The sequence below is a fragment of the Perca flavescens genome, chromosome 17, assembly GCF_004354835.1.
Source record: "Perca flavescens isolate YP-PL-M2 chromosome 17, PFLA_1.0, whole genome shotgun sequence".
Classification (NCBI taxonomy): Eukaryota; Metazoa; Chordata; class Actinopteri; order Perciformes; family Percidae; genus Perca; species Perca flavescens.
The window spans coordinates 11,032,350-11,056,527 of record NC_041347.1 but is presented as its reverse complement, the minus strand read 5'-3'; the positions used below and the strand labels follow the sequence as shown (position 1 = coordinate 11,056,527).

Sequence of the window (24,178 nt, the reverse complement as noted above, 5' to 3'; positions counted from 1 at the left end):
TGGTTCAGATAAACAATACATGTTTAATTTTAAGGTGAATTCATTGTAGTTGTAGACCAGAGCTTGCCTTGTGAGACCGTCCTGATCTCGTGAGCTCCAGTTTTCTACTCGCAGATCAGTCTGGCATCTTGAGATAGAGAAAATTTGGAGCCGTTAGCCAAACGACCGGGCCAATCAGCGTTGGTTTTGAGATGGATTAGGTGCTGATAGACAGATGGTTTATCCAATCAGCTAACCAGTATTTTCAGACAGCGGTAGCCCTAATTCTGTTAGCTGCTCGCTAATGCTTTTTTTCTCTTGGATCCTTCTTTTGGAATATGGTCCGGGAACCTGAAATGGTGCCTTTTATTCCTAAATTCTCGTTACACAAACGGCAAATATCCTTTACCGACATGTTGCTTGCATGCTGAGCTAACGAGCTATGCTTTGCCTGCAGCAGCAGGGGTGGGCTTGTGGTTGTATTTTCATACGCTTCGTGGATCTGATTGGTTGATTTGGCCCGTCTATCACCAACATAGGTGATAAACAGATGGTTCATCCAATCAGCTAACCAGTATTTCCGCCCCTTCCCAAAAGTTGTCCAACGGAAAGTTCCCAGATGGATATGCCGAGCAAATGCGAAGCAATCCATCTGGCGGAGTCAGGTTAGACCAGAGCTGGTATAGTTTTTAAATATTTTGTTTACTGTCATGACAGCAATGGTGCCATCTATGTTGCATCTTCAAAAGTGACACTGAATTTGAAACAGCACATTGTAATTTCTGCATCTATTATCAAAGTATTTATTAGTAATACAGTGGAAATTAGTACAAATGTGAATATTGTGAATATTTAAAAATGATATGCACAGCCAAACAAAGAAATTGGATCTGAGCAATAAGTCCAAAATAAGCACTAAGGCTTGCACGTGAACCTAGCTTAAGTATGGTATTGTGGTTGTGCTCAGTGTTCGGCAGTTGTTCATTTCTAACAGTGCTCTGTCTGTCACTTCAATGCTCATTCAACTAGTGTTCAAGCATGTATGCAGTTAACCGGTTTGCACTATTTCTTGGTCCATCACTAAGACTCTGGAGTTTCTGCTGGTTGTTTGGCAAAGTCACGGTAATGACAACATGGAAGGAAAGTCACTGCTCTAAGCCAAGAAATGTATTAGTGAGCATACTGTATACTAATTAATAATAATAATTGTACTGTTTACTGATCCCCAGTGGGGAAATTACAATTTACACTCTGTTTGTTAGAAATCACTACACACAGGCCTGGAATACACACAGACATGCTCAGGACCTATTCATGCTCAAATGGATAGGTGCTGGTAGGGGAATTTCTTGACCTTTGGACAGAGCCAGGCTTGCCGTTTCCATGTGGTTCTAGCTTCCAGGCTAAGCTAAGCTAAGTGAACAGGATGCAGCTTCATATTTACAGACATGAGAGTGGTTTCGATCTTCTCATCTAACTCTTGGCGAGAAAGCAAGTCAGTATATTTGCAAAAATGTCAAACTAGTTTGGCCAATGTTAACACCACAGCAAATATGCTTAAATCTGGGTCACGGCTAACCTTCTACACTATAGTAAAACTCAATATCTGCTTCATCATAATTTGCAAATGCTTTGATCCTTGTCCTGATGATAGGAATCTTTTTCTTGCATTGAAATTCAATTTAATAACAATCCTAAATCTAAAAGTTCCAACACCAAGCACAGCTGATGACAGAGTTGGACTATCCTCAATTGAACTTTAAACAAAAAAAGTTGTGTGGTGGCAGAGTATAATGTGTACTCTAAACTGGAGGCTTTGAATAGACTCTTTTTTTGTGGACTGCAAATGAAACTCCTATTCCCTTTTGACAGACCATTGGAGCTTAGAATGAGAATCAGTCCATCTGAGAATTGTGTTGCTTTTTGAGGTGCATGCCTCAGTAGCTGCCTCCATATCAGTACATCAGTGTTTATTTCTCACATTTGACCAGTGTATATATTTCTTTGTGTTGATACATTATTCTACTCTTAATGCAATTTTGCAGATCCAAACAATGCAGCAAAGAACAGCTGTCGGGCAAGCATGGATTGATTAATTAGGCACGCCACCATTTTTCCCAGTTTTTGTGTACATGTCACTGAAGAGGAAGGATCTCTTGATGGAGCTGTCAGGTCTCACAAAGATTACAGCTTTTTAGACAGGAGACCAGACAGCATTGCTTCTGGGTAGCTGGTTTGGGTGCGCAGCTTCTGTTACCTTGCCTCTGGGGGCAAGGAGCACGGAAGACTGACAGAGGGGCAGAGTGAGAGACGGAAATAGAGATAACAGAGACGGGAAACCCTGCCTTCTGTCTAAGTAACTGGCAATTTCAATCCCCATTGCTTTCACACCATCGGCAGTGAGCTCATCTCTTGTTTTATTTGCAAAGAGTGGAAGGTGTAAAAACTTTGCTTCCTTGGCTGTTCCTCCGACTGGTGTCACATCACTGTGACTCAATGAGTCCCCCTTTTAACTCAACTACACATTAGGGAGAACCGTGATGCAGACGGGAACAGAGGCCAAGAAAGAGAGTGAGCTTGATCAGTCTGAGCTGTATCTGCCAAGCACTCATCCATGGATTGCTCTGGATTTAGTGATCAGGTGTATTCTCTGGCTCTTGGTAAACAAGAGAGGTGACAGATGCCAACGTCTGCCAGAACAGCTGTCACAGTACCAACCTCGGCATCATTACTGAGGTGACAATTGCAATAGTAAACCAGGAATGTATTTAATTTATAAAGCATGACAGTGAGCCCAAGTACCAGATATAAAGACTCCAAATGTGGCCATTTTTAATGCTATTGTAAGTTCTACCTTGTGGCAATAGTATATGGATCCCTCCTAACTGTGCTAATAAAAGAGATTGGCTAGAAATGAAAAATAATAGTCTCAAGATACCATATAATTAAACATACTCAAGCTTTTGAATTGCCTGGACATCCCCTCCACCTTTCAGTAGAGATGGGCCCTCCATCTAAATCCCCAATGTAATTATCCAGTGGCCCAAACTGCTCAAACTGCTCCCGGCTCACAGGAAATGGAACAAAAGGCACATTTCCATAATGCAGCTAAAGAATATTTAACTACTTGACTCTGCAAGCTGACTATGGAGTCCTGACAAATGATGTGCATAAAAAACTCAATTGTCCTGTTCTAGTTTTAGATTCAGAACGCCACTGGGAACCAGCTGTGCCAAGTCAACCCCACACCATCTGTGGCGTGATGAGCCCCTACTGCACCCACTCCAGAATTCATACAGTGATTGGAAATGGCAGGTCTCCGACTGAAAAGCATTTTTTAAATGTCTGCTAGTGACAGCATGGTGGTTGATGTTTTTCAGGGAGTGATGCCCCTTCACTGTAAACAAAGCACACCTGAGACAAACCTACAAATATCAAATGGAGAATAGCAGTGGTCATTCCTTTAGGCCTTTTAGAACTGTTTGTCATTAAGTAATAATATGTAGGGAACTTAAAGTGTGAGTAAAACAGAAACATTCTTTCTAAACACATAACACATGTTAGAAAAGGCTTGTTGAAAACAAAAAAAGACTATAGACACGTTTTCACCATTTCTGTGTGCAGGATTTTTTGTGCTGCTAGCGCAGATAGAGATACTGCCTAAAACGCTGATATTGGTTACGGGAAGTACTGGAGTTTATGCACCGATCCGATACCACGTAATAAAGTCCTAAAGAAAATCTACGTTAAAGTAGTTCATTTATGTTCTTTTTCCGTTATAACTGACTATCAAACTGGATAATAAAAGAAAGTTCTGAGGCATTCATTGTTTGTATTTGTTCATGTTTTACAAAAAGTTTAACCTGAGCCAGACAGCCAACAAAGATAGAAATCAGATCACATCCATACAGGGATAGTAGTATACAGTTGTTAAAACATAATAAAATATATGACACACTGGTATCGGATCGGTACTCGGTATCGGCCGATACGCAAGTTCAGGTATCGGAATCGGGAAGCAAAAAATGGTATCGGGCCATCTCTAGTCTGAGAGCAGACAATACTGCTTATTTTTGCATGATTTTGTTAAAAAATGTTATCTACTTTGTTATGTTTTTTAATTATTCAAATTTGGCTTCACATTTTCCTCTGGTGTCACAGATTTAGAACACATTTATTTGTGCTTTACAAGGACTTTAAGAGATCTCTGTGTCCAACCATTGTGGATCTGATGCACATATCAAAGTGACAAAAAGACCAAGTGCAAATGGTTGTAAGATGTGTAGGTTGAAGGTGTTATTATTCATCCGCTTGTCACTGGGTCTGTGGGAGGCAATGTATCTTTGAGGTATGATTAATTTATGTGGGCTATGTCAGGGGACTGAATGTAGTCTATTTTTCAGCTTAATAACTAAACTGAAGGTTTGCTGCATTGGGCAGAGAACAGCAGTCGGCCTGGCCCTTAAATGGAATTTGGTGCACAGGCAGAAGTGTCTGCACACAGACATACACACACATAAAGTGACGGACAGACACATTACATACACAATTCTGCTCTTAATTTCCCATTCAAATTGAGACTCTCTCTCATCTAGCAGCTTTCTTTGGGAAGTAATAATGGAGGCTGATATTTCAGATTAACTCGATGCCTTTTGGGTAATTTACTGAGACCGCACAGTCAGATTCGATGGATTGCTTATTACTCTTTTTCTGTTTCAAAGAATCAAATTCACAGCATTAAATTTGTATATTCAGATGTACTGGTGTGTGCCTTTCATTTGAGAAATCACATCATTTTTTAAACTCAAAGATGAAAATTTGCAATGTGTCAAGAGGGTTCAATAAAAGTGTCAGCAAGTTTAAGAACACTTTGCAACTCCAAAAATTCAACTTCAATATCTTACATTTTTGGGAATTCAAAGAGCATAATAAAAGATGACATGTAAAGCCAAAATTTTATTTAAACCTACGTTTTACGCACCTAATAACGAGAATTGCTGACCTGGAGATTCTGAAAATATATGAATGAACATATTTGATAATTGTGCTGCTGTTCTGAGGTAAAGGCCTGCTTGACTTAATGCTCGCCTTCATCAGTAGCTGTTCACTTCCTGTTTTGTGATGAACCAATGTTTAAGGTCATGCTCTGCTGCTATTCATTTCCAGTGAGTGCTTATTATGTCTTACGTTTTCACACATACAGGCAATTCGCTTCTCGTTCCTCGCTTAACAGTTCAATTCATTTTAACTTACGGACTGGCTACATTGCAAGTGTAATGTATGCGGAGCGGACGTTCCAACACTACGCTTCCACTATAATCAATGAATCTGGATACACCGGGCACGAGAGCAGCGCGTATGCTCGGCGAAGATCCGCTCTACAAGCCTAAACATTTTCTATTCATATTTTTTTTACACGAGGTGTGTGCGGCACTTTTACACAGAAATGGATCATAAAGTGTCATTATTTCTTTTAAATTAAACGACCGATATACAGGGAAATACTTAATGACTGTGAATCAGCGTATTGGCAGTTTCATTTTGAGAGTTTCTCTTTTTATTTCTTGTTTCCCTCAACAACAACCCCAAAAGCATTGGGGATTGGGGATTGGGGATTGGGGAACCTCCTCCCCCTACTCAACAACTTTTTTGGGGAGAGTCACCACCACCCCTGGAAATAATCCCAGGGGAAACAGTGATATATATACACACTCAAAACCAGCACCCCCTCACTCCACTACAGAGTAATATCTAACACTTTGAAAGGAGGCTACTCTGCATAACGAGTACGTACTACTTAGGTACTTACTTACTATATCAGGACTTCTCAAAGTCCTGGCCAAGGTCAGCATCCAGACCGAAAGGCAAGTCAAGCCAGACCCAGCCCATACTTATGAACACTTTAGTGACGTTGAATATACAGTAGTGGTGTAACGGACCATAGTGGATCCGTGGTACGTACGGTCTAAATTTAAAGTCCAGGCTTTGAGATAATGATACTGAGCTCCTTGCCATTATTTATCTTTCAGAATACTCCACAGTACTTTGCAATGTGGGACAGATCACACCTCTTTTACACAGACCAGAACTACAGAATTAAGTGGCGAAGATTTTTTTGTTTTGGAATATAACCCCCAAACCTGCCAGGGATAGTACCTTGCTCTTCAGTGAGATTTGACTTGTGTGCATGCATGTGTGTCAATGGTGTGTTATTACCTACCTACAGCCAGCAGGGGTTGGTAGTGGTTGATGTTTTTGGTGGTAAGAGGTGGACACATGCGAAGGGCAAATGGTGGCAGCGGCAGACCAGACAGGAGGCCAGTCAGCAGGAACTTTAACTGGATATCTTGCTGGTTGGATGATGGAGGAGGAGCCTCACCAGCCATCAAGGTCTGACCTGGAAATAAAACCACAACATTTGCTACTAAATTAATGGAACAATTTAATAATCCTAAACACAAGCATGATTAGCATTGCCACAACAACATGTGAGAAGTGTCCCATTAAATGCCCCCCTTGCTTTCAGGGCATGCAATCTGCAATAAATCAATATTTATTTAACTCTTTCTTCAATTCTTTATGTACAAAAGTTCATATGCAATAAATCAATATTGGAACTATGGTTGGACGTCGGTTTACAGAATAACAGAGACAATTTATGAGATAATAGCTCCAATTAGGAAAGTCCTATTAATACTGTATATCCGTTGATATACATATAATTAGTCAAGCTGATTCAATTTAGATAAGTCTAGAAGCAAAAAAATATGGCCTGCATAACAACGATACTTTAATGGTTCCCTATAACGTTTCATACTGTGTTCTACAGTATTTTGTATAATCTATAATAATAATAATAATAATCTGTGGAGTAGTTTGGCTCTGTACATGGTTGGGGAGGAAGGTTGGGACAGGATTTAGACAGCTACTCCGAAGCAACCATCCATATGGATATCTCATTAAAACTGCTGGCAGCAGTTTATTTGTCTGTGACAGTACGTGGTTCACTTGCTTGCAAAGATGTGCATTAGGAATAGGTTACACCGTCTCAACCGAGCACAATCAGATGTTTTTGAGAGCTGGCATACCTGGAGCACTATGTGTCACAATAAACAAAGATGCCAGAAAAAATAAATAAAATCAAACACAAGCAAATAAAGCAAAACTTAAGATGCAAACAGCATCCCAAAGTAGCTCCTGCTACAACTCCAGATGAGGATGCATATACATGAGACAGACAATGTGTCCTGGTTTTGTACAGGTGTGAGTCATCCCACATCGAGTGGCACAGTGTCATTTGTACCCTGATGAAGGCATTAGTCGGGACATGTTGTAATAAACCTAATCTTTTGTAGCTCGGAGAGAAGTGCGCGGTTATAAGAATTCTAGACATCTTGTAACAGAGCTCATTAGCACTCTTACGAATAAAATTCTCAGCTTGGCTTTACCAATTTAATCCTAAACTGTTCTTTGGCTGAAGTGGAAAAGCTAACACAATTCAACTGCAGCTGGAGATAGCAGAAAACAACCAATATTCTTTGCTTCATTAAAAGGCACTTGGGCAGTTTTAACGATCTGAAGGACTTAGTGGTGAGTTGAGGCAATTAAGCCACAGACCCACGGTTTTACACAGCCCAGTATTAGACATGTCATGAAATCAGCAAAGTAGATTCAAGTAGAGGGAGCTTGAATCTACTTTGCTGATGTCTAATACTGGGCAGTCCTAAAATTTAACACCAGTTTTTACCATAAATATAAGCCCTGTGCTCTTTAATATTGTCAAAGACATAAACCTCACACTGCTATTTTTTTTTTTACTGAGGAATGGAAGCTTTTCACAATCAGAAAGTTAATGACAACATTGTATACGTTCTAAATGGGCAAACATCTCCTTTTGTGTATTTGCTGCAGAGCTATAGGGCACAAACGCCATTTTAAGTTATAATTAGTACGGGTTGAAAAATGTATTTGCTTTTCATTTCTTGCACCATAATAGCCTTCATTACACTGGAAATGCAGTGTCTCTCTAAATGAGCATCAGATGAGGTCAATTACAAAAAAACAATACATCAATAAAAAACAAAGCATGCATACATACAACGGATTTACCATGTGCAGCCAATATGCAATAAAGACAAATATGGTTTTCTAGGTGGCAGCTCTTGCCTATAGCGATGATCAGTTTTCCGCTATCCATCTAATGCCCTTCTTGTGTCAGCCAATCAGCATCAGATTTTAACAACAAGCTTGCTTTTCACCAAAGTTTAGGAGGCCAGTGACATTCCCTCATAACAAGAGTTTTAGTCAGCAACTGTCAGACAGAGCTATTCCTTCAGGCAATAGCTAGCTCCAATCTGTGTGTGTGTGTGTGTGTGTGTGTGTGTGTGTGTGTGTGTGTGTGTGTGTGAGACAGATAAATCCTCCCCCCTTATGCCAGCATAACTACTACTGCTCTATCCCCCCAGGGCCCTCCACTCACTGGCACTTTGACCATCACTGAATACAACTGACAAACACACACACAAAAACAAAACAGAACTAACGAAAAGAAAGTCTTGCATCTCATTAATATTTTATAACCACATTCATCTTCTGAAAGCCGCTCTGTTCTACATCAACAGTGAGGAGAGAGAGAGAGGATAAGTGGAGAAGACTAGAGAGAGAGAGAGAGAGAGAGAGAGAGAGAGAGAGAGAGAGAGAGAGAGAGAGAGAGAGAGAGAGAGATGGAAACACATCCTAAAAAGGATGAGATGGTAAAGAGACAAAAGTGAGGAAGGGCCAAGCACTCACGGGACTCTTTGTGCAGAGCCGCTCAGGCAGGGGAATAACAAGGGCCTGTGTAGTGCACAGAGGAGAAACCAGCAGCCCCACATTAAAGCAGAAAGGGAAGGGGTGGCCTGATGCCACACAACTAACTGAGCTACAATAAATAATAAAAAAAAGAATAAGAGGGCCTGATGCACACAAACACTCACACATACAGTTGTGGTTAAAAGTTTCCATACACAAAGAACATTTACTGTATGTCATGGCAATGAAATAATTTGTACAACCCTTGTATTTCTGTGATGGAATCAAATACATTCATGCATTTTGGGTATTTTATAAATTATTCATGGGTCTTCTGAAAACGTTGGTTACATGTCCCTTAGCCATTTTCACCTCAATTAATTTTGGTAAGCCATCCACAAGCTTCTGGTTAAGTCTTTGACCACTCCTCTTGACAGTGTCGATGCAGTTCCAACTAAATTTGTTGGCTTTCTGACACGGACTTGTTTTTGCAGCACAATCCACATTCGATAGGGTTTAAGTGTGAACTTTGGGAAGGCCGTTCTAAAACCTGAATTTTAGCCTGGTTTAGACATTCCTTTACCAATTGTGTTTGGTGTGTTTAGGGTCATTGTCCTGTTGGAACACCCACCTGTGATAAAGACCAAACCTTCTGGCTGATGATTTTAGGTTTTCCTTAAGAATTTGGAGGCAATCCTCCTTCGTCATTATTCCATTTACTTTTTGTAAAGCATCAGTTTCACTGGCAGCAAAACAGACCCTGAGATTAATACTACCACTAACAATGCTTGACAGTAGATGGGGGAAAAAATCGATACAGCATAGTATCGCAATATTTTCCGTGGCAATACTGTACGATACACAGACGCCAAGTATCGATCTTGTATTATATATGTGTTGGTCAGTTTGTCTGCTTGACAATCCCATTTTGCAGCAATACAATTGAAGTGAGATGAACAAACAGAGACATGTATCTTTTTAGATAAAACAGATGTTGACAAAGTTTTCTTTTGGGGACGTAATTTGAAATTGGGAAAATGTATAAGTTGGAAAAAAGGTAATAAATTGCAATATATCGCAGAATATTGAGATATCTTTAAAATCGCAATAATATTGTATAATAATATTATAAGTATCGTGATGATATCGTATCGTGAGGCCTCTGGTGATTCCCACCCCTAGTTCTTGGGGTATAAGGCCTTACCTTCTCTGCTCCTAATATATTTCTGGTCATTGTGGCGAAATAGCAAAATTTCGGTTTCATCTAACCACAGAACCTTCCTCCAAAAAAAAAAATTCTTTGTCCATGGAAACAGCGGCAATTCTCATTTGAGCCTTAAGGTACTGCTTCTGGACTAAGAGCTTACTAAAAGACTGTAAAAAGACTGAGTCAGAGTGAGGCCAAAACTACGATGGAGTGGCTCACAAAGAACAAGGTGGATGTTCTGGGGTGTCCAAGTCAAAGCCCTCACGAAATCCCATAGAAAATCTGTGGAATGACTTCAATGTTGCGGTCAGTCAAGTCTCCTTTTAATGTATGAAATTAAAACAACGTATTAAAACTAACCGTGTATTCATTTTCTACCCACTATATGTGACATTTTTCCTTGGAAACACCAAACTTAGTAGCATTGTAGTCCCCAACATGTCTGTTGCTTGCTAGATGGTGTTGATAGTAATGTGTGCAGTCGTACCGATCATGCTGTTGAGAGAGAGATCCTGAATCCTTTTCTGGTTTGGACCAAGTGGAGATCCACAAAATGATAAGGGGGTGTAGAGCGGAGAAAGGCCCGAACTGACACAGATGGGGAGAGAGATTATTAATTAAATACATTTTGAAAGCACGGCTAACATCTGTTATTGAAACCAAGTGAACGTAGAGTGATAAATGAATATTGCTTGTGTGAATAATGGATGTGATGCGCCTTTTAATAAATTACTGAACCAGAGGGAGACAGCATCATTCGTAGAGGATGACAGGTCTACTGATTTCTTGTATTGATTAGATGCTGCTCGAAACAAATAAATAGCTACGATTCCTAGAAAATGTATTTTCATGACTGCTGCAAACGGTTATGGAGCTTATACACTGAGAGCAGGTACAGCAGAGTGAAATGTTCCACTCCAAATAACTCTTTTTAATTTATCTCTACATGCTCGGCACACAGCGCTACCACCACGACACAGAGAGGATGTAGCGAGAATTATAATTCATGTCAGTATATCAAACCTGGGCCAAACAAACTTTATAGGATTTGTTTGGGAACATGCAAATGTTAAAACAATCGCAAGAAAGAATCTGATGTTCAATTTAGTATAGTGCAAAAGACATCTTCCATCATTTCAATAGTCCTGAAATAGATAGCCCACCTGTCTGAATCTTCACAGCAAATCAATTCAAACAAGACTATTATAAGATAATTATCACAAAGCGGCATAAAGCTTGAAGCATGCCATTCCTCTTTAATTCAGTGCTGCAGATTTCTTTTGTTTTCCAAAAATAAATTCTGGCTTGGGCTGCTCACAGGCACAAACCTCTCTCCGCCTCACACAGGAAGCCAAGTTAAGAGAGAAATACAAAACTGTCTACTTGACAGCAGCAAGGGAGTGCTCTGTCAAAGGGAAGCAGGGCTCATCAACGATAGCTAAACTCTGAGCACTCCCTACCCGCGCCAGTCACTGAAGACTAAATTTAGGTCAGAGGATTATGTCATTTAAAGTCAGTTTAAGACACTTTACAAAGTATTCAAACTTTTAACCATTACCTCTCCCTGCTATTTCAGCCACCTGCCCAGGGACTGCTGATGAAAAGTTAACATGGTGTTTTTTTATACAACAATGTTCATCCCTATCAAATAAACCAATAAAATAAAATAAATAAAAAAGTAATGCAGCTTTGCAGAATTATGTGTGTGTGTGTGTGTGTGTGTGTGTGTGTACCTTGGATTGCCGACAGCCTTGCTGGCGTGGGCTTTGAGCTCCCACAGCATGGCTCTGCCATCGCTGACCATAAGCGCAGCGCTGTTTTCGTTGACGGGGCAGATAACCATGCGATATGGCCGCACTGTCTTGGTGATTCGGATGGCATCGCACTGAGAACGCAGGTCGTACATGAGCTCGTAGACATTCTGCTCGGGGTCTGAGGGAGAGGAGGAGGGATGGAGAAAGAAAAAAAAGAGAAATGGAATGGGCGTTCAAAAGGCAGGGAGAGACCGTATGAGAGGGTGGGGCAGTGGAAAAGAAATAACAATTGTGGGAGATAAAAACGAATGGCATGGAATCAGAGCAAATTGGTGAACACATGAATGGGACAGAAATAAGAAGAGAAGAAGGAGAAAATGTGGAAGAAGACATGAATTAGCGTCAACAATGAAAGGAATGGAAGCAAAAAGAAGAAAGGAAGTAGATAAGAGCGGGAGGAGGTGTGATTGGGAGACCGGCAAAGACCATTAAGTGTGAGAGGAAAGTAGAGAGATATGAGGAATGATTTAAGGAGATAAGAAAAGGAGACAGGAAATAAGCGAATAAATGACACATAGGGAAATGATAGGAAGAAAGAAAAATGAGCAGCATGGAAGAGATAGCAAGGAGAGTAAGTGAGGGAAGGAGAGAGAGAGAGAGAGCGAGAGAGAGAAAAAGAGAGAGAGATTCAGCGACAGTGGACTCCCATTGGCTTATAACACCAAACCAAAGATCAATGAGACTGTAAGAAGCTAAATGCACACTTGAGCATAGAGAAAGGCTAGAGGCTCTGACTGCAGTGCAGTTTGGGGGATATCCCAGGAGTGAGAGGGGTTTGTGAGCGACTATAGTACAGCTAGCATGTGCTGTATGTGTGCGTGCATGTCTCTGTGAAGGTGATTCATACCTGCTGATTCCTCTGGAGTGGTAGTGGTGCGACAAACTCGGAGGGTGATACACCCGTTCTCATGGAGACAGTAGAGAGCGTCCCGCTGAGCGCAGGGAATCACCTAAACACCGAGAGCAGTCAGGGAGACAGGTGATGATGTGTGTGTTCATGACAAAGTTTGCCAACTGTCTTCTGGAGACTTAGGGTTGAACAGGTGGTACTTAAATTGGCCATATTATGCACATTTTCAGGTTCATAATTGTAATTTGAGATTGTATCAGAATAGGTTTACATGGTTTAATAAAAACAAAAAACAGTTGTACTGCACATTGCTGCAGATTCACATTCAGAAACCTGTATCTCACTCAAAACAGCATGGTTTTTTTTCCAAGTTTGTATGCGTGTGGAAGCACCAGAGACACAAAATAACAGGGCTGCAATTAACAACAGTTTTTATTATTAGCCTATATATACTAGTGCAGTGCTTGTTCAAAACATGCCTGTTTAGAACTTTAAGTAAACATTAGTTTTACTTAAAAAAAAAAGCTTTTTGAGTAAGCCTACTTCTTCGTCCATTGACATAAGGGAGAAAGGGTGAAAAGTAAAGAAAGACGGGGTTTGCCTGGGCTCTGAAATCCCTAAATCTACCCCTTAAAAGGCATTTTAATAACATAACCACCATGGTTTTAAAAAGGTATTAGGCATCAGTAACAGTATTATAAAATTACACAATTTGAGTTGCAATGGAAGAGTGGTGCTGTTTCTGTAGGCTATCCGTTGTAACGTTGATGGATACAGCAGGAAAAGTGAACTGCTGTTTAATCTTATAAAAGTATGTTGAACAATAGTACAAAGTGATAGTAGTACAAAGAGATTCAATTTACAATAAGAAATTGACAAATTTTTAAATTGGAGAAGTTGGAACTGGGAAATGATTTTGCTTGAAAAGTTTTTAATCCATTGTCAAAAAAGCTGCCAATTCATTCTGTTAATCAACTAATTGCTGCTAAAAGTGTTTTAGCTCTGGATAGAATAAAAAGAATATTAGTCACCAAAGCACATGTGATAATGAATGTATTCAGACTCAATGCACTCTCAATGGATGAAACAACCAAAAGGCATCCATTTTGAGATGCGTGTACAAGATCAATTGTACTAAGCAACATCCTTAAGGTGAAAAAAAAAACCTTACTGTTATCTAGTTTTTTCACATTTTGCATATACTGTTATATTATCCTAGACTTTTGTAAATTTAAACTCTTTGTATCTACACTCTTCCAACTTTGTTTTGCAATTGCTGCAGAGCAATTTCCCTCGGAATAAATAAAGTTTTATCTTATCTCTGATCTTATGTTTTCAAATTTTAAACAGAGGAACAGATTTTGAGATGAATAAGGAGTTATGGTCTACAGTTTTTGGAAATATATGGCATTTTCCATTTTTTGAGCATCTTCTTTGTTGTTCTTTTTCAACTAATCATTTTAAAGCCAGACACCCACCCCACTGATAGCATTATATGTACAGCTAGCGAACATGTACCCGATAAATGGGCAACGCTGTGTACATTGTGTATGTGCTTAGTCTGACAGTGTGTAGTATAGATGTGTCTATATTGCCTTGGCTCTTGAAGCTTCTACACTCCGGCCTAGACATTTGCTGAAGCTGTGTCATCGGTCATGCAAATTGGCTGTGTGACAAGCACTTTATAATACTTAGAGAAGGGAGGCATTGGCCGGACAGAGCCTGGGCGGCTGAGTAATACCCCCCCTCTACTCCTGCTCGGTGATTTTACTTACTCCTCGACTACAAAGGCTCGTTCTCCACCTTTGTACTGTTTAACCATGGATACATTTATTAAAACAAGATCACCAACAACCCAAAATAAGTATGATTTATGGCAGTACAGGTACAATAAAATATTTAACAGAACACAATTTCATGCGAATGTCAACGGACTGTAGTGATAAACTAGGGAACAGTAAAGTGGTCCATGCACACAGGCATATAATTCAAGGTTATATATTTCAAAGGGCATATTATGGCTCAAATAGAGTAGAACCAACTCAGTGAAATGACGAGCCCACCACAATGGTCATTTGTTCACAGACAGACACAGAGTTGGGAGTGAAAGCAGAGTGAACGAAGCAAGTTTAAGAGACAGATTCTGTTCCATTACTGGCTCTGCAGCCGTGACAAATCCTCTATCTAATAACCCCACAGCATTCATCAATTTCCAATTAGAAATCCAGACTCCAAAAGAAGGGAATTGCAACCTAAAGATCACCGGGGCTGCTGAATGTGACGAAAAGAAAGGAACGAGAAGTCAGACAAAATGTAGGCTGGTGAGATTTCTTTGCTGTAGCTAAAGACTGCACGGCCCTGCATTGAGAGAGAGGAAGAAAGGTAGAGAACTTTATCACTCACGGCAGGGGGAATTGGCTTCCTGAAAGAATCATCCATAAAATAAAATAAAAAAAAAAAAAAAAAAGGTAGAGCCCTTCAAGTAATGCAATAAAAGTAGAAACCAAGTTCATTTGAGGGGAGGGAAAAATGGTGATGTAGGAAGGGTGTTAGAGGGAGACAGCCCAGCCATTCTTCATTTATCTCACCCAGACCAACTAAGATGTCAGTGCAAACATTTTGCAGTTGATGTCTTTGCATGTAACTTCCAAAAGCACAGCAGGAATATCTCGCCAACAACTACCAACCTATTTGAAAAAGGGCTGAGAGACACCCTTCCACCTAAAACTAGGTCAACCCTTTTTAGGCCTTCAATTTCCACAATCTTTGACTCCATCAAGCTTTGCGGAGATCCTCACCACACACATTTTGCTGTACATGCAACTCACCTGAATGAAGGGCACCCCGGAGCGCTCGATGGCCACCACACCCACCGTCTGGCTGAGCTCCAGGTCCAGGATGAGGATCTCTCTGGGATAAAGCAGCAGCATGTGGTTCCTCTTGGATGGCAGGTAGGACAGCTGCAGACAGTCGTTCAACGTCACCGCCTCCGCACTACATCGCCACAAAGCGGAGGGAGGGCGGGAATGCACACAAAGTAGAAAAATATAAATATGTTTGGTGTCAGGTTATTTTAACTGGAAAAAACTTGGCATACACGTACTCGTAATATGGTCAAATAACAGCCTAAAGCCCATTTATCTATTTATTGATAGATTAATTAATGTATTTCTACATTTGGCCACTGTTTTAATCTCAATATACTGCACACAGGACATGTTTGAAGAGGCAAAAAGTACATTTCAATGACTAGATAACAGGATGTATTAGAGTCTTATTCAGCAGACACATGATACAGTACAGTCTCGCATTGCCAGACCTTACTCTGCTGTAATAACACATGCATATGAAATATGTAAACACATCAATGTGATAAAAGGATGAGAAAGTTTTAAAACAAGTTTTAAAAAAAAAACTCTCATTTCTAAGATCAACTTGATCTTTCTTCATGTCTTCCCATACAGACGGCTGAATAAATAAGTTATTACTGTTGTGGCCTCTGTGAGTCAGGCAAATGAGGGAGAACTTAAAAGTGAATTTGATCTAATGACGAGAGGCTGATGAATTAAGCAGGTATTGAAGCGTCAGACAAAAACCCCTTCCATTATTTTTGAGCGTCCTAAAAAAATGTGAAACCAAGTCTGTTGGCTGAAAGTTCTTTCATGCATATTCAAATGTATTACAAACACGGTTATCCGTGGAGGCAGCCAGGTTTGATCTCTCCACACGACAACAAAGCCGTCACAAATACTTAGCAGTTCAATCAAGAAGGAACAGAGAGCGGATTTCCACAGGATTTATGAGCAGGTCCACGGCAATAACTCATTCCTACAGCTTCATTCCTCTAGGTCACCATGAGATCAAATAAAGGAGAAACTAACTTTATAACACAATGGAGATCATTATCATCTCGGGGAAAGCGCAACAGATAAAACTGACTCAATAGGGGACCCTTTAGGAGTTGCTGAGCTAAATCACACTGTTAACCAGCTTACTGAAGTCAGGCGAGGCAGCGATAGGGGCTGAAATGACTGAGCCACCAAAGGCAGAACATCAGAAAGAAACAGTGAGACGTTGGTGTCTTAGATGCACAAAAAAAAAAAAAAAAGAGCTTCAGAGAGAAAGAGGAAAAACAGAAAAAGAGGAGGAAAAAGTCCTGTAACCCCAAACCATCGCAAAATATTTGGCTGTACAATTACCAAAACATCACACACTCCTCACATCTCTCTTTGCTGTGATTAAGGCATGGCGGTTGCAGCAGTGTGTGGATCCTACATTATATTGCAACATGCACACATGTGCACACAAGTGTGAGTTGTGAGAGTTGTGCAAGGAGGCAACCTTAGAGGACTGAGGCTTGGAAAGAACTCCCCGCCTTCCATTGTTTAATCATGTTGAATAAACAGAAATGACATTCAAATCAAATACAGTGTTTATACATTATGTAGTCACTTCAGCTTGAGCATCTGATGTCTACACAATACAGAATAAACTCACACAACATGATACTGGCAGGCATAAATCATAACTTTGGCTTGGATTTGCACATGGGCACCAAATGTGATAACTGAATCAAACTAAACTTCTAAACTCTCATAAATGTCAAAAACAAACAAACATTCCTAAACACAACAACTCCCTCACCAACCCAGGACAAACCCTGATTAGTCATAACACCTAAACAGGATATTCAGTTTTATGATTCTCAGTTACTGATTTATGATCCAAACGTTTTTTTTACAGATGTGAGTTAAACTGGACTTTTCTATTATTTGCAAATAAAGAAAGACTTTACTTTTCCAAATTCACAGTATAAACATGTGTTTTTCAGTGCGTACAGAATACAATTATCACAGAAACTTGTTTAATATAGGTCATATCGACATCGGTAAATATCGGCCATAACAGCAATGTTAATATTGGGTATCCAGAGCAATCAGAACCTTCGAGCTAGCAAGCTAATGTTACACACTGAAAATGGCAAGTTTTAAAGAAAATTTGGATTGTGCAAAAAGGCAGCCCTGCTTGGTTTGTTCGGGGAATGATTGTAAAGATTTACAGAGAATGTGTTTACGGCATTTCCTCTCTAACTGGGTTTTGGGATCTACTGGGGGGGATTTGCTATGGCTAAAGTATACACGGCCATACACTGGTAAGAGCAAATTACATAACAAAACATCTAACCAGCTCATTTAAATAGCTCACGTTACTGTATTGTGTGAACAGTTAACTTTATTTAATATTGTATGTGGCGTTTTTCTTTAGCCAGGTGCAAATGTTCCACCTAAACAAGTTCCTTTGCGCCGCCCAAGACGATTGTTATTGGTTTAAAGAAATGAAATAACCTGGAGGTTTTTTTTTCCTATCCCAGAATGTATGTGTGGAGGAGCCAAACCTTACTCCACAGCGCTGTGGAGATAGGTCTGGCAAGCGAGACTAGTGCATACCTAGTATTTATATATTACCTCAAACTGCTTTATAATGGGAAAAAAAGACATGGACATCTCACTTTTTACAACATGTATAATGTATATTACATTTCTGCTGAAAAATAAATAACTGAGTGTGTCCACGTGTGTTTGTGTATGGACAACAGGCGTGCTTGTCTAGAAAGCCAATGTCTATTATGGTGATAAAGGGACCAAATCCGTGCTGGCTAGATTAATGGATGCCTGATGAGACACTAATGTGCATGATATAGTACTGTATTCAACATGTTTCTGATAACAGTCCTGGAGAGCAAAGTCTTGTTTAAATCCCCCCACCTATCAACCACAGAAAGGAAAGGTGAAGGAAGAACGTGTCACATGAAGACTGAAACTGACACGACGAGAGAGAGAGAGAGAGAGAATAAAGAAAAGTAAGATTAATGGAGTGTTTGTAATTAGAGCTGGTTGAGTAGGTGGACACAAAGGCCTGGGTGCTGCTGCTATAAATAAGCATGTTCGACAGTCGCAACCGCTCAGGCAGGAAGCTGCCAGCACATTAAAGAAGCCTTTTGTCCCTGATCGGCCACAACTTAAAAAAAAAAAAAAAAAAAAGTATTGTCTTACACGATTCACAAGTTTGTAACTTAATGGAATAAAAATGAGGTAAGCCACTACTTCTCGTGAGTTGGGGTATTAAAAGGATGTGGAGTCACAACTGCCTTGATTTGTCACCAGACTTACACTGACCTCAAAAAATCTTCAATTTAAACTTGGTCTAATTATTCTCGAATCATGACGGCTGATAGTTGGAAAAGAAAAAAAAGACCAGGCACAAAATGAAAACATGATCCAAAATCCATTACAGTATTATTCTTACCCATCGGAGACGGTTATCTTATCCTCTTACAGGAAAATAATTTCAGATAGACACCCTCTATCAACATACACACTGTCAGAATTCACTTTCAACATGTCAGTTAACTTGCTGAAAAGGGGAGAGGAGCAACACAAGTCACAGAAAGAGAAAAGAACTGTATTATTTGGCATTTCAACAAATCAAGATGCAGCCTGACTGACTGGCTTTTTCAAAAAAATGACACGGTACTGGGCTACCTTTGTATTTTGTATTTCACTATCTATCGGCAGTAAACTTTGGTTATTCAAATAAGAGCAGCAGAGGACAAAACATAATTAACTCATGCTGACATGTGAAGAATCACTACAGGTCAAAGACGCATTCATACACTTTGTAGCTGAAGATGCCCTAAGCCAAGCAGAGCCTGACAGATTTAAAAAAATGCTTTTAAATATGCAATCAATTTATTAAAACATTACAACTTACGTGGGTTTTTCATTGGTGATGAGCACTTTGACCTTGTTGAGGGCCTTCTTGGCGCCAGTAGGGACCGGGGCAGCGGTGGGAGCAGGCTTGGTGTGGGCGGGGCTTGCATGGGGGCTGGCGATGTAGACCTTTTTGCCAGCGCTGCCCGGTGGTTTGGAGTGGGAAAAGTCTGTGATAAAGACTATTCCTTCACTGGTCAGCACTGCCAAGAAAGATTAAAAATAAATAAAATTGATTGTCACAGCTCTCAGTATTGTACTTTGCATCGTCACATAAAAAAATATCAATTTCCATTTCTCTCTGCTTTATCCAAAACAAGTGAAGATGTTTGAGATGTTACCAATGGTTTGCATAACTGAATGCCATGCATCTCTCTAGAGGTGGCACAGTCTCTCTGATATGTGTGAGCTCGATGAATCATAAATATAAGACCTCAATCTAAAATACAAAGACATGACGTGTATATGTGGGCTAGAAAATGAAAAAGTGAACCAGTGAGTAAACTAAAGCGGAGTCAGATTGTTTTGGACAGTCAGTTGTTCACCTACATGCCATGTTGGAGGGGTCAAAGGGGTCAAAAGAAAAGGAGAGGATGTTCTCAGCATAGCTCTTCTTCCACAGCTTGGTGCCTGTGTCTCCGTTCCACAGAACGATGTAGTTGGGAGGGTGGATGGCTAACAGCAGATCACGAGACGCATCCTGATTCCATAACCACTCCATGTCTGGCAGAGAAAGAGCAGAGTGAGACAGAGAGGGTTATGTGGGAATGAAGAGCATGGGGGCGCAGTAAGCGCCAAGAGAAAAGACAGAGAATGATGGCAAGAGCATCTTAATGAAAACAAATTTCTCCTTGGCAGTGCTGCCAGGGTAATATCCACTTCCTGCACGGAACTGATGGACAAAAAAAATCAATCCCAAGTTTCTACAAGATCTCTTACCCTGAATAGGTTTGGAGTGCTCCTGGATCTCACAATGGACAGTGCCGCTGACCACATCCCACACTATGATCTTCCCTGAGGCATCTCCAGAAGCCAGCCGCAGACAGTAGGGAGAGCTCACGTTGTGGTAGTAGTTTTCCCTGGACCATTTCACCTACCAAACATAAAAGATACACATGAGTGTCTGGTAGTCCCTATGGAAACATTGCAGGGCTTCCACATGTTGCCATCTGAAATAGAAGATGATGAATTTGCCTACACAATGGATAAAACAATATTCTCCTTAGTCGTAGATTACCTATACTTAAAAAGACAAATGACTGTATGAACAAGTTGGTGTTTAAATAATTGATTATGTCGGTGTATTTGTTCCTGAATTGACATGCTCTTTTCTTTGGCTACTTCTTTTCTTTTCTAATTCAGCAAGCTTTCTTGTGTTGGGCTGGGTGGTGAGGAATGGCCCGCTGTGCTTTACAAGATTAAAGTGCGCTTTGGAGTGAGGAATGAGAGTGTCGGATGGAGCCCAGACACTGATAATCACCTTAGAATTTATTGCCCATTATCAACCCTCCTATAAAACACACAAACACAAATAGGACTATCCATCAACACAGGAGCAACCTTTATCAATGTTGCTCTACACAGTGAAGAAGAGCTGAATGTGTCTGCCAGAGAGGGACGAAAACAACCGAACTCAAGGTTACACAATACTAACATTAATACTGGGTGATAACATATTTATCCATCGGCAGGTGTGTATTGTATTGTTTGAATTTGAAATGGAAAGCACAAATTCTGCAAGAAGCTGGCATATATGTAAAAGACATACAGGATGACATACAGTAAGTGCACAGGAGATATATGAAGCTTACAAAGCAAACCTCACTTACATTGATGCTGAGTTTAAGTGCCACAGGTGAGATGGATGTTTTTGTTTTCAAGAAACAGGTATTCAATGAACAGATTGGGAAAGAACAAAATAGGAGAAAAAAAAAAAAAGGGAAACAAGTGTCCCAAAAACAGAATTTCCTAATCCAACATATTCTTTTCACATTAATTAGACCAAATTGTTTGTTGTGTTTACAGCTTTACATACAGTATATTTCAAATTCTATTTCTTAGCCTATGGAGCAGAGCTGCAACTATTACTCATCTATTGATTAGTCAATTTTATTTCAATTGATTAATTGTTCCAACTATTTAAAAAATAAACATTTGCTGTTTCCACGTTCTCAAATTGGTAGATTTGCTTTTCTTGTTTCTTTGAGAGTCGATAAAATTCCTTTGGGCTTTTGATGGTCAGACATCACTTGGGCTGTGGGGAATTGTGATGGGCATTTTTCACAAGTTGTTGACATTTAGTAGACTAAATGGTTAATATTTTGATTCAGAAAATCAAAAGCATAATCGAAAATGAAAATAATCGTTAGTGATAGTCACAGCCCTACTACGAAGATACAAACAATTTAACAGATGAAAGAAAGTTTACTGAGGAAACTCACCTTGACAACATTAGCTTTGTGCCTCTCCAACACCTGGATAGTTTGAGATGTCTTTGGATCGATGATGAGAATACTGGAGTGACATCCCTGAGCTATCAGCCCCTGCCATCCCCTACAGCCAGAGAGAATGATAGGAAGAGGAGAGTCACAGATCAAGAGGAAAGTGAATTATGAAGCAGGTGTGAGGGAGCTGAAAGTTCTTTCCACTACAGAATAAAAAGAGATGTGTAAGTGGGACACAGAGCCAAGTGCACAAGACCACTCGATGTCTACATCTATCTTCACCTTTCAGTGTGCATCAGGGTTATTATCCTATTATAGTCAAATTAAATCGAAACATTTAAAATAAAAACTGATTGAAATAATTGAAACTATTATAACCTTGGTGTATGCACACAACATCTGCATGTATATGTGGACGCTGGACCGCATCCAGGCTGCACAAAAATCACAACTCAATTCCAAATCAAATTTTGACACTTTTACATACACTCTAATACATCTGCTTTTGTGCACAAAGACTTTCAATTAATGAATCCTGGTGCAACAGCTGATTCAACTCACATCTGAAAAAAGTATAGGAGAATAATAACAGGACAAATGAAAGAGCAGCTGCAGGTGAAGACTACATAATTTACAACAAAAATAATTACTTATTTAGCATAGGGCTGGGCGATACGGAGAAAATTAAATATCACGATATTGTTGACTGAATACTTCGAAATCAATATTGCGGCAACATTTTAGGGTTGACATTTGGTGCTTTTACAAAATATTTTTACAATTAGATTTTTGATATATAATCATCAGTAATGTGAATTTAATGGCTATGTGGGTAAAGGCAAATAATAGAACAGCTAGGACAGTCTGGTAAGTTCACAAACTGACATCATTTTACTGTAATGCGGCTTATAAAACCAGGAGCGACAACACTTGTGTCATATTACGATATCCAAAATCTAAGACCATATCTCATATCATGATATCGATATAATATCGATATATTGCCCAGCCCTAATTTACCATATAATTCACACGTTGTCTACCTGCCTGAGGTAAATAAGATCCAAACGATTTACACTGAAAGTGTTTTTTTTTTAAGTTGACCTATGCAGTGAGAGTTCTTAGCATTATAAAATGAACATATGAATCATTGCCAGCTTCATGTGGACTATGTGGAATTAAACTTGGTGCAAAGGTAATATTTCTGGACGTTGCAGGCAATGCAATACATTAAAGGAAGTCACAGTCACGATCTGTGCTGGATTACCATGGGAAGATAAGAAATGCATCAGGCCCAGCAAACTGTCACATCACATCACATCACATCACATGACATGACACAAGACACCCTAACGTTTACATATCTCTCTGTTTGTTGAGATAAACATCTTTAATATCAGCATCATATATAACTGCCATCTTTCCAAGCAGCAACGAAAGGGAATAATATAATGAAACACAAACAACGTAAGTAGCAGTTTCGAGCGTCTTGAAAAAATGAACCAACTACAATATGATGCTAACGGAGGAGATGCTGTGACGTTACTCACCAATCTACAGCGGTTTTATTCTGCAAATTAAGAGTTCCAGTCAACGTTCGAGCTGCGAGTTTGATGTTGACAGTGTATGGAATCATTATTGTTGATCAGTATTTATTCTACATTAACATTTGTTGACCAAAAGCTGCTACAACTTGTTAGCTTCTGTCCTTCGACTCTGTTGAGAATCCTAACAGGAAGCAAAACAGTGTTTCTAAATGGAACGCCGTGTGGGAACAAATCACAGTGTTACAGGGTTCCACGAATGGCGCTTCTCATCTCTCAGTGCGGAACCAAAATTATATTTTAATTAATAAATTCTTTCAAAATGTCAAATGTTTTTATTCAGCAAAATTGAATTGCTATTATCGCCTTCTATATTGATGTGTACTTTTTTTTGTTTACATCCCATTGCGTCATTACAGTCAAGCCGATGTAAAAGTGAAAAATGGGATTGAATTTCGATATTTTTTCTGTGCTTGATTTGTGAATATAGACTTTTCTAATGGTTAAGATGGTACATATCTACTAAGAACTGGGAAATGTTATTGTTTCATCTTTAACCAATGTTTGATTTAATGCCACCAATTAAATCCAAAATAATATTAAATTATAAAATATAATTTTTATAATTCTTTAAAACCACCTCCATCGTGCCGGTGCCAAAACACTCAACTGCAACAAGCCTTAATGACTTCCATCCAGTTGCACTCACCCCCCATCATTATGAAGTGCTTTGAGAGGCTGGACCTGGCCCATCTCAGGACCTGCTTACCACCTTCACTG

At 39.7% G+C, this 24,178-nt stretch overlaps 1 protein-coding gene across 1 annotated transcript in view; it reads right to left on the bottom strand.

The window, feature by feature from the left end:
* The window catches only part of wdr11 (WD repeat domain 11), a 57,401-nt gene extending 33,782 nt beyond the window's left edge, over positions 1–23,619 (bottom strand). The window contains exons 1-10 of the mRNA XM_028603528.1: positions 23,405–23,619; positions 21,852–21,963; positions 20,350–20,503; positions 19,960–20,133; positions 19,412–19,613; positions 15,469–15,634; positions 12,638–12,740; positions 11,710–11,908; positions 10,464–10,564; positions 6,200–6,376 (exon numbers count right to left, since the gene is read on the bottom strand). Of these exons, the coding sequence (XP_028459329.1) occupies positions 6,200–6,376; positions 10,464–10,564; positions 11,710–11,908; positions 12,638–12,740; positions 15,469–15,634; positions 19,412–19,613; positions 19,960–20,133; positions 20,350–20,503; positions 21,852–21,963; positions 23,405–23,490 (1,474 nt within the window). The 5' untranslated portion in view covers positions 23,491–23,619. The remainder of the gene's footprint in view (positions 1–6,199; positions 6,377–10,463; positions 10,565–11,709; positions 11,909–12,637; positions 12,741–15,468; positions 15,635–19,411; positions 19,614–19,959; positions 20,134–20,349; positions 20,504–21,851; positions 21,964–23,404) is intronic.
* Between the last annotated feature and the right edge of the window lie 559 nt (positions 23,620–24,178).